General features: G+C 45.6%; 1 protein-coding gene across 1 annotated transcript; it reads right to left on the bottom strand.

The window, feature by feature from the left end:
• Window positions 1-1,737: 1,737 nt before the first annotated feature.
• LOC136522981 (uncharacterized) lies at window positions 1,738-3,883 on the bottom strand. The gene is made up of 2 exons (XM_066516765.1): window positions 2,758-3,883; window positions 1,738-2,650 (listed from the first exon to the last, which is right to left on the bottom strand). The coding sequence occupies exon 1, from the start codon at window positions 3,817-3,819 to the stop codon at window positions 3,190-3,192; it is 630 nt and encodes a 209-aa protein (XP_066372862.1). The 5' UTR covers window positions 3,820-3,883; the 3' UTR covers window positions 1,738-2,650; window positions 2,758-3,189.
• Window positions 3,884-11,543: the final 7,660 nt, after the last annotated feature.

Here is an 11,543-nt window from a genome sequence, read left to right as displayed (position 1 = left end):
GTCTCGATCACCAAAACATAATGGCTTCTACCATTTATACCTTTGCCTTGAGCCTTTTGTTTTTCTCTTTCTTCTTTTCAAGTCCAAGCACTTGATCATCACCATGCCATCACCATCATCATGTCATGATCTTCATTTACTTCGCCACTTGGAATGTGCTACCTATCTCATGATCACTTGATAAACTAGGTTAGCACTTAGAGTTTCATCAATTCACCAAAACCAAGCTAGAGCTTTCACCCTCTTTCGGGCTGTGGCAGCGCGGATCTCCTCCTCCGAGGCGAATCCACTCTCCCGCGCCCTCCCTCCCTCCCTTCTCTGTGGATCCGGCGAGCGGCGGTGCGGATCTGGTGAGCGTGGTGCGGATCCGACAAGCGGAGCGGCGGCGCGTGGATGGGCTCGCCGGGCTTATCCACGGGTTTTGTTTTTTTTTGTTTTTTATTCGATTAACTGAGGCGGGCAGGCAACCACCTCGGTTAAGGCCACGATTAACCGTGACCTTTCGGCCGAGGCGGTTGCAGTTAACCCTTTTTGCCCGCCTCGGTTAAGTTTCCTGTAGTAGTGACATGCACATGCCTTGTTCCAATGTGGAATTGTGGAAGCCGTCTTTACTGCAGGTAGCTTTTTTTCAAACATCACAATGAGGTTCAGAGTGGTGAATGTAAACATGATAAGTAGAAGTCATAATAATTTAGTTGTTGTTGAGTGTAGAATATACATCCTCTTGTTCCAGTTCTTCCATTGTTAAGCGCTTGTGGCTGAATTTGTATATACGATGTACGCACTGCAGGATGGCACACTGAGCATGGGAGAGCTGGACTACATCAATAGAGGTAATATGATGTGATGCGATGATGATCGACAAAGGAGAGATGATTCAGGAGTTGACATGCGTCTCTCATCAGGCTTCTTATGGCTGAAAAACTTGTAGCTACACTGGTGCGGTACTTAATCACGAGAAACTTTCTGAGGATGTGGGCGATCACTGCGCGGGTTTGGTACAACAGTGGAGGGCTCCCCGTGGGGCTCCAATTCATCAACCACCTGTGGTCAGAGGCCACGCTGCTGCGCCTCGCCTACTCCATGTAGGAGGCGTGCGGGAAGGAATACCTAATGCCCAATGTACACTATGACCTCCTGTCCTTAGAAAAGAGCAGCTCCAACCTCCAACAAATGGTGGACGTGGAGTCAGGAGGCGGTTAATTACAACTATAGGGTGAATGGGTGATTGAATGATTAATTGAGCTCATGATCAGAGAGTTGGAGAGAAGTTTAATGCCATCGATGGTACAACGCACGTTTAAACTTTAAATTATTGTGATTTTATTTTGTTTCACGGGCATGATTCTAATATAGAAAAAGGAAAATTGAGTGGTGCCATGTACCTCGCTCGGCTGAATGTAGATTCAACCTGTGGTTAGGTTGAAGAGATGTTTGAAGTCATGCCTTTAGGCTTTGGCATAGAAAGACTCAGGAGTTGTTTGATTGCTTCTCCCACTTCACCTTAGAAAACTTTGACGAAGTTTACAAGTGTTTGGTTCACAACCAAAATTTGGTCGGTTTATTTTAGGCTCCACATGTCAATGTCATAGATAGAGTAAAAAAAGCGTGGCAAGATTTTCTTGGATATGGCAAAGTGTGGCTCTAAATTTTCAAGCCACATTTTTTGGCTTGACACATTTGCCTAAAGTTAGTTGTGACAACAACCTATGCCTAGGAACCAAATAGCCAGGACAAATTATATTTTGGCCCTTGGTGCAAAGCGTTTTGCAAATAAAAAGTGGAACTCGTCATTGCTTTCTTTATATCTGCTATATGCTTGTGCAGTTGTGCTTCGCTCTTCCTCTTTCCTTACACGTTCAGGAGTTGTGTTGTACAGTTACTCTCCTGGATAAGAAATTGCAGCCTTACAGGTACAAGGGTAAGGGGATAAGAAATTACAGGTAGCACAAGACAATCTAAACTGTATTTTCCAGGCTTGTGCAAGTGCAACCATGAGTATCATTATTATCAGCAAGAAACCTTGTTTCTCTTTGAAATAATCCGTGTGAATTTTTGCCCCACAGCAACGAAGATACGTTGACAGTATCAAGCTAACGGCAGATCTCAATTGGTAAGAGTTGAGGTGCATCCTGTTGTCTGAAAATTGATGACCTCTGAATTTCGGTTCACTGGCTCATATCCATATCAGCGCTTTTGAGCCGTTCGGTTCAGAGTTTTATCATTGTCCACATTATCTATCTTTTCTTCCACGCATGCAGGGTCATCGATCTCCATTTCGTTCCACATCATAGCTGGTCCTGTCATCAGAGAAGTCTAGCATGGCGATGGTCCAAGAATTTGACTCTTTGTGCAAGATTTCTTAAACCCTATATATGAGTCAGTGTCATACCAATACACCACCTGGTATCAGTTATCCGTCTCTCTTCGCCGGAAACAAACAGCTATGTCCGTGCACAACAACCAGTAAAAAGTACAACTTCTTTGCACACTCTCCACAGCCAACCAAACTGATGCACGTTGTTATTTTGCCATGCTTCTCTCGCTAGTGGCTCATATCCATATCAGAGCATTTGAGCCATTCGGTTCAGAGTTTTATCGTTGCCCATCCACATTATCTGTCCTTTCTTCCACGCATGCAGAGTAATATCTGTATTCATATCCATATTTTGTTAAACGCAACATCAGAGAAGTCAGTTAGCATGGCGATGATCCACGAATTTTGACTGTTTGTGCGAGTGTTCTTAAATGACATACCTCAAGTCCATCACAGTGCCATCCATCACCAGGTAGATCAGTTATCCGCCTGGTAAATCAGTTATCCAAACAAACAATTATGTCTGTAAACAAGCACAAGTAAAAGGAACTTCTTGGCACAATCTCTACAGCTACAATAAATCGAACTGATGAACTTGGCTAATTTGCTATGCTTCTCTCGCTATAATCTGGGTATTGATCTGGCTCACACCTACGATTCCAAATTCGACGATGACTAACAACTAAAATAGTTCCTTTGAACAACAGCTACAAAAATATTTCCTCTCCGGTGAAATTGTTCATTGTCCCTATGGCTGCAAAATTTTCCTCTAAGCGCATGCAACAGGTACTTGCAACTTGCAAGCGGAAGCGGCAAGAGATGGGATTCCTCTCAATGCCTCAATGGACGATCGGCAAGAGATGGGATTCCTCTCAATGGACCATCCTGAGCAAGTTCATCCGCGTCTCACGCAGCGACGCCTCGCGGATCGCACCCTCGAAGCACGCCTCGGCCGGGACGGGCGGTACCGGGACCGCAGCAACCGGAGACGTAGTTGGCGCCCCCGCAGGCGCAGACCCCTCGCCGGCGGCTGATGCAGACGCCTTGGCTTCCTGCCCAACCAACGGATGCGACCACCGCCGCCGCCGCTGAGGCGGGGGCGCCCCGTCGCCATCGCGCTCGTCGACGAGCTCCAGGACGAGGCGGCGGTCCTCGACCTTCCTGGCGCAGACGCGGTGCGCGGCCTCCTCCTGCGAGATCACGAGGCGGCCGTCGGCGGTGCGCTCCCGCACAAGCGGGCGGGGCGACTGGATCGCGGGCGGCAGGCGGCGCGGCAGGCGCCGCCACCCGTACGACACCCAGCAGCCACCGCCCCGCTCCTCCTCCTTCCCGTCACGGCCACCATCCGCTTCGCACCCGTTGGCGAGGCAACGTACCGCGCTGGGGGAGGCGGCGATCGTGCGCGTGGCCACGTTGCCGCCCCCCTTGGAGGAGGCATCAGCGTCGTCGGCGGAGATTAGGGTTTGGAGGCCGAGGGGGCTATCCGCGGACAGGAAGAGCATCGCAGATTCGCCGCGTACGGTGGCGCGAATAGGGAACTTGGCTATTTCGAGGTGGCGGACGCGGAATCCGTCGCCCCTCCGCTTTGGGTCTCCGGGTGCCGAATTTTGTAGATGGCTAAATGGGCTGGCCCGATTGGTGGCATTGGAACTAAAAGGCACGCCATTAGCATAGTCCGGCCAACTGCTATAGGGCCTGGCTGGGTGGCTAACCTCCTAAGAGCAACTCTCCAGCAGGAGACAGTGCTCCACTAAAAAAAAAAAAAAAAAAAAGCAGGAGCCCGTACTTTTGTTTGCCCAACAAATTTCATTCACTCCAGCAGCAGCACCCAAACAAGGGCCCCAAATCTCCATCAACACACAATGACATGAGGGCACTGTTCGCCTAAACGGTTGTTTAGCCCGTTTAAACACCGTGTAAACGCTACACGGTGGTGCACCGTTTCCGTTTAATCACCCGTTTACCCCGTTTAATTGGCCGTTTAGCCCGTTTAATGGGACGTTTTGCCCGAATAATAGCTAAACGGTAGGTGACCGACTATTTACCGTTTAACGTTTAGGAAAACACTGCATGAGGGACCCAGGCGTCATTGAGTCTACATTCTTCCCCTCATCTCCACACACGGGTCAGGGGGCGCTGCTGAGACGGACAACCCGGGCTCCCACGCATCCGGGCGGAGTTCGCGCGGCGGGGCAAGGGAGGCCGCTGGGGGAGGCGCCCTGCTTCCACGCCTAACTCGGCTTCTCCGCGCTCGCCGTCCTCCTCGTCCTCGATGGCCAGGTCGCGTTGCTCCTCCTCTCCTGCCTCAGCTTCCCGTTCGATGCCGTCTCCTTCGCGCTCCTCCTGCCCAATGCCGCGGGGGCGCTCACGCTCGCCGCGCTGGGTCTGGCCTCCATCCCCATTGCGCTCCACCAGGCTGCGCTCATCACCGTCGCCGTCCGGGGAGGCCGCCAGGGAAGGATCTGCCAGGGATGGGAGGCCGTGCCTGTGCGGTGGTGGGACAGACGGCCGCGCCCACGCCGGAGGAGCAGGGGCCGCTGCAGCCATGGGAGGGAGCCACTGAAACTCAGTTCCAACGCCTCACAATGTTACTGTAACTCAGTTACCGTTGGTGCAGTGTAAGGCATACCGGATGACAACGACTATAAAACGGCTAGTTTTTTCAAGGGGGCTATAAATATCCCCAAGCCTCCACCTTTGGAGGCTGCTGATTCTGTTGATGCTCTAGCACGTTTTTGAGCTTTGCCAACTCTCCCAAACCCTCTCTTAGTGAGTGATTCATCCCAATTGCCAAATCCATTTGTGGGTTGAGAGAGAAATTAAAAAAGAGAGCAATCCAACCACTTGAGCACTTGTGCATATTGTCAATCTCGTGATTTGCATTTGTTACTCTTGGACTCTTCGGTCCTAGACGGCTAGACGTCACCGGAGAGCACTTGAGAGATTGTGGTGTGCCTCGGAAAGTTTGTAACGGTCGATTCCACTGCCTCAGAATCAACTAGTGAAAGGAGAAAAAGGAGTTGGAAAAGACTTCGGCTAGAGTGACCTTCGTGGTATCCTCTAGGGCTGACCTTCGCTGGGTCGCCCGCAGCCCCCTCAATGGAGAGTAGGACTCGAACGAGTCCGAACTTCGGTAAAACAAATATCGTGTCTCATTCACATTTCATTTGATATTTGTGTTGCTCTTGCTCTTGTGCATGTTATCTATGTATATTGTCATCTCTAGTAGGTACCTGCAATTTGGTTTGAGGTTAGAAATCGAAACGAGCAAGTTTAGGGCTATTCCATTGAAATCGTGTATACCGGACATATCTGGTATAGATACCGGACACGTCCGGTACTGATCACTATGCCAAGGTGTTCTGTAGAAAACGTGTATACCGGACACGTCCGGTATTATAGCTTAGTGCTGAATTTATTTGATCCATGCACTAATCGTTGTGTTGCAGGATTGTGGCTCCTAGATTTATTTAGTATCTTTTACATACTCTGTGGCTAACTTATGAGGGGGTGGTATTACTCTTATTTGGAGTTTCCATTTGAAAACTCCCTTTACTAATCGTTTTCGCATTTAAAGGTGTTAATTTTTAGAAACACCTATTCACCCCCCTTTAGGTGGCATCCTAGGTCCTTTCAGTTGGAGCTAGTGCTTCTCCAAAATGATGGTTCAAACTTTCTACCTTGGTCAATTCATGTACTCAATGCTTTTAGGGATATTAGTCCTCTTGTTGAGCATATTGTGGATGCAAGCATACCTCTTCCTATAGTTGATTGGAGCAACTACAAAAATTTATCAAAAGAGGAAGAGATATGTGTGCAACTCAATGCTCAAGCTATTAATGTCATTTTGAGTACATTAAGTGTATAGGTTCAAGATGAGGCAATATTCAATTGACAACCACCTCTGGAGAGTGCTCATCTCATTTGGACTAGGCTTGTTGAGTTATATGGAAAATCCAAATGTGATGATGCATTTGAGATCGAGTCAATGGAAAATTTGTCCATTGTGTCTTCATGCAGCGAAGAAGCCTCACAAGACCTCAAGAGCACCGAGCTGGAGCAAGAAGTGCAAGCAGTGTATGGCCTGCTATCTACCTGCACATACCGGACGTGTTTGATATGCCTACCGGACGTGTCTGGTATGGCCGTGGCAGCACAACAGCAGGCTATCTGTGATGATGAGGCTCAAGCCCGGTGACGACCAAGTGATGAGTCAACCTCAGTATCTCATGATACTCATCACTCGTGTCTCATGGCCAAGAAAAGCAAGTAGAAGAGTAATAAAAAAGATCAAGAAAAGGAGAAAGCACAAGTAGATGATCAAGATGAGAGTGATGTTGAAGTTGAAGACAACTACAACCTTGATCATCTCAACCGCAAAGACAAGTTCATCATCATGAAGATAGTTGAAAAGAATGATGAGCTTAAAGAAGAGATTGAGAAGCAAGAGCAATCACTTCAAAAGCATGAATTGTTTCTCATCTCCAAGATGGAAGAACTAAAGGCTCTAAGTGAAAGATATGAAAAATTGTCAATTGAGCATGCTTTAGTTACTAACTCCTCTTCTAGTGTTTCACAACTAGAGAAGGAAAACTTTGACCTCAAGGCAAGGCTAGATGAACTATCAAGCAAGTATAATGTGCTACAAGCAAACTATGTTTGTCTAAAGTGCTCTCATGAGGAAGTAGTAGAATCAAGCATCATGCTTGAGGTGGCTCATGAGGTTGTGATCACATCGGTAAAATTTTCTCAACCTCTCACACATTCACTCACTAGTACACCATCTCAATTAAATATTTCTTGTACTAATGAGTGTGCTCCTTAGGCAAGTCAATCTTCGATTGAGCTAAATCTCATAGAAAATATAGAGCTCAAGGAAGAGGTGGAAAGATTAAAGAAAGATGTGATTCGGTTGAAGGGTAAGGAGAAAGCACAACCTTCTCAAGATAATCATGATAACATGGTGAAGAAGCTTGAGAAGGGTTCAAACCTTGCTTCCTCCAAAGCCCAACAAAAGAATCACATTTCAAGCAAGGCTAACACAACAAGAGCAAGAAACATGGAAAAAGGTTATGCTATGGTTGTGGATTATATGGACATGAGTGGGCTATGTGTCCACATAAGAGTTGGGCCGACAAGTGTGAAGCGGCCGAACAAAAGGCCTCAAACAAGTTGGCCAACCAAAAGAAAAGTGATGGACAAAGCGCTTGTCTCATGAGCTAGAAATTGGGGCATCCTACCAAGAAATGCCTAATGTACAAAGAGGCAAGAAAGGAAGCCCAAGTTGCAACAAGAAGATGCTATGGATGCAATGAGATGGGTCACAAGGTTGATAGATGTCCATACAAGCAAAACAAGCATAGAGCAAACAAAGGCCGCATATGCTATGCTTGTAGAAGAAAGGGGCATCTAAGCTATGAATGCCCAAATGGTAACGCTCCTAAGCTGAACACATTTCTTTATAATGATATGCTTAGGAAGACCACAAATGGAGTTAGCACTAGCAAGGTGATGTGTTCACCACAAACTAGTACTAAACCCATTTGGGTGCCTAAGCGCTTGTTGACTAACTCAAAAGGACCCAATAAGAGTTGGGTACCAAAGTGTGCTTAGGTTAGTGATGTAGGTACTTGATGATGAGATGAAGGCTTCGGGGTGGTTAAGTGAGCAAATTGATAATATTCACTCAATCTATCAACTAATTCTTATCATAATCTCTTATATGGTTGACCCGACGATAATTCAATGAATATATCATCTATTTCATCCTCACCATTGGTAACAAGTACCTAAACCTTATAGGATAGCCACTTTATTTGTTTTGTGCTCAATGACTCACAAATAGGCATATTTGTGAAATATTGAAAGTGGCTAATTAGATTCAATTGAAAAATATTTTATTTTGCCATATGATGCTTTTAATGGCTCTCTAGTAGAGCAATCTATTTGTTGAGATGCAGGGCATAAAATAAATACTATAGCTAAAACAAAGAATCACAAGCAACAGGTTATTTGTTTTTGTCCTGCACCTATCGGACGTGTCCGGTATTACTATCGGACATGTCCGGTATAGCCAGGGATAGAAAGAAAGTGTTTCTGTTCTGCATATTCCAGACATATCTGGTATATCTACCGAACGTGTCCGGTATTGCAGGAACCAGAACACTAATTCGATTGCAACTGAGTCCTTGATTCATATATTTTCATATATCCTTAACTTACTCAGAAGCTTGTGATTTACCAAATCTTAATGGATTGTGAGCATCTCTTGAACTCAAATTTAAATATGACAAATTATTTGGTTGTGGTTCAAAATAGAAAATTGACTCCCAAATTCTTAATAGAATAAAGTGCTAGTTGAAAGTCATTCAAATTACTTAAAGTACTTATTTAGGGGGAGCTCAGTTTTTATTTTGCACCTTGTGGACTAACAAATTAATCTAGCATTCTTTGTAGTCCTTTGGATGAAAAATTGATTTCGTATCTAGCATGATTATTTGGCAATTAAGGTCAACATAAAGATTATCATGCTATGTATCTTCTTAGTGAAATTCTTGTGGGCTCAAGGCAAAGGTATGTATTTACATACATACATTGTAAGTGCATCTAAGGCCCTTTATATGTTTGAATGTGCATTTGTGTGTCATAGGAAAGATGTTTTCTCAAAATCCATAACTAGCATATATAGGTAGTGTGAATTTAAAAAACTATTTGAATCTTGGTCTTTGTGACCTAGCCTTGTCATGTGATCATTATAGCTCTCCTTGATTGTTTGATTGGCTAATCACACATGACATGGCTTTCTTAAATCCACAATCTACTATGTCTCACAATATCTCTCTCAAGTAATCAAAATCTATATATGCCAAATATTTGGAAAAGAGAAGTGATACTCATGGCATTTGAATAAAAAAAGTAATTACACCTTATTTGGATCAAGGACATACATGTTTTGGATTAAGAAATGATAGAGAAGGGGATTGGAATTAAGTGAATGAAATTTGGAACAAAAACAGCCAGCCCGCAAATACCGGATGTGTCCGGTATGCATGAGCGGGGTTATAAAACGGCCGGTACCCCTTCGGCCTTGGTCCTCTCTTTCTTTTCTAACCTCCAAGCCAGCGCCACCACACATCGGTTCCACCATATTGGCGATCGAGTGATTTCTTCGAGAAAAAGAAATGAGGGAGATTGGATCGGAGGAGGTTTGCATCAAGATTGAAGGCTCCGGGACTTGGATTTCGAATCTCGTCTTCATCCTCTCTCTCAAGGTACCCTAATCTCGGAACTCGTCTGATCTATGTGGTTGATGCTTCAAAATCAAATTCCTTCGGTAGAGATGCTACATTACCTGTCTAAAAGCAATGCCCAGAGTTTGGATTCAATTGGTTGAAGATTGAGCAAAGGACCCCGATTAGGGTTGCTGTCCGCACATGCATACTGGACGTGTCCGGTATGGAACAGCAGAGCAGGTTTTGCTCCCTTGCTTCAATCTTCTCAATGGTTGATTCTTAGGACTAAGTTTAATTGTCTATTGTGTTTTGTGAACCTTGTGACCTAGTTTGGTTGAGGTGACTGCAAAGCATAGGATAATTATTCTTATTTCTATATTTCAACTAAAATAAGCTATCTCTTGGGCATGTATCTAAGATTCCTTGTAAATCTTTGAATACAGGGTAGCAGCCATGAGCGGAAGACAGGAGCCTAGGTCCAAGCATAGGCATGATCTAGCATTAGAGAAATACAAGAAGACGAGGCAGGACATGCATCCCAGATATAGTCAGCAGGAGCAGGGCAGCAGTAGGGGACTCTTCAGGGCTACTAGGGGTGCTCCATAGTATAGAGAGGGAGATAGCAATTCTTCCTCTGATGTAGATACAAAGGAGTATAGAGTGGAGCCTAGTACCAGAAAGAGGAAGAGCACTAACAGAGGTTCAAATGGTGGCAACTCAGATGATGAGCAAGAGATTAAGGAGGAGCAGACAACACCTCTAGCTCAGCACCAACCAGGTCAGGGTATGCACTATGGCTTACTTAAGACACATCCACCTAGTGTACCCTCTTATGTGTCTAGAGTTGACTATCGAGGAAAAGGCATGACCAGAAGAGCCAGAGATGAGAGGAGAATTGATCCAAGGGGCTTGCCTAGGATTTAGTTGGATCATCGATTTTAGATAGCCTTTCATATGGACTTCTACACCAGTGTGATCCTCACCAGGAACCCAGTGATTGCCAGATCTCAGTGGATTGACTAGCAGTACGTTAGAGATTTGCAGAAGTCCTCCATTGATCATGCTATTGCTATTTGTGAGCATATAGGGGTATATGAGATCATGGAGTTCCAGCATGACTGAAACACTGAGGTGATTGTTCAATTCTATGCCACTCTGTATGTTGAGGAGGATGAGAGGCGTATGCACTGGATGCTTGAGGGCCAGTGGTACAGTGTTGATTATGATGTTTCGCAGCTCTACTTGGCTTCTCAGATGATGATCTTTAGAGAGATAGGATCCACACAGAGCAGGTGTTGCCTCCAGAGCAACTCGCTTACATGTATCCACCAGGAGGTGAGAGAGGAGCAGTGGGGAAGGTTCTAGTTCTTCACCCTACCTATAGATACCTGGACAGGATGTTTATGAAGACTATTGACTGCAAGGGTGGAGATAAAGGCAACATTGCAGATTACTCCAAGAACTTGCTCCACAGGATCGCTCTAGGTGCATGGCCCTTCAGGGTCTTTGACTTCATTTGGTGCGAGATCAGGAGTGTCAGAGAGAGGTCTCTCAAGGGCTGTGGTTTTGCTCCCTACATTATGCACATGATTGAGTAGGTCATAGGGCATACCTTTGAGTATGACAAGATACATAAGGCCTTGAAGATTGTTGCAAACTTGCCTGAGATTGGGATACCTCCAGCAGGACCAGGAGCAGAAGCAGAGGAAGATGCACCTATAGGTGGTGCAGCAGCAGGAGGAGCTTCCCCTCTACCACATGCTTCTTCATGTTCCTCTTCACGTCGACATAGTCCTGCTTCTCCTATTCGTAAGATGTTCAGTGCTATCTTTGGGATGTGTAAGGACATTCAGGTCAGGCAGCAGAAGGAGAGGGAGGCTAGGAGGAAGGACACTTGGAATTTGAAGCAGATTGCTGCTAGACTTGAGCTTGATCCTCCTAGGTCTCCACTGTCAGATGAGGCAGCCAATGAGCATGAGACTGAGGAGCAGTAG

Source organism: Miscanthus floridulus, chromosome 18 (assembly GCF_019320115.1).
Source record: "Miscanthus floridulus cultivar M001 chromosome 18, ASM1932011v1, whole genome shotgun sequence".
Lineage (NCBI taxonomy): Eukaryota > Viridiplantae > Streptophyta > Magnoliopsida > Poales > Poaceae > Miscanthus > Miscanthus floridulus.
The sequence above is the reverse complement of the archived record's forward strand: the minus strand, read 5'-3'. Positions and strand labels throughout refer to the sequence as shown.

Excerpts from the sequence above, each read along its gene's own strand:
- LOC136522981 (XM_066516765.1), bottom strand. The coding sequence starts at position 3,819 with ATGCTCTTCCTGTCCGCGGATAGCCCCCTCGGCCTCCAAACCCTAATC.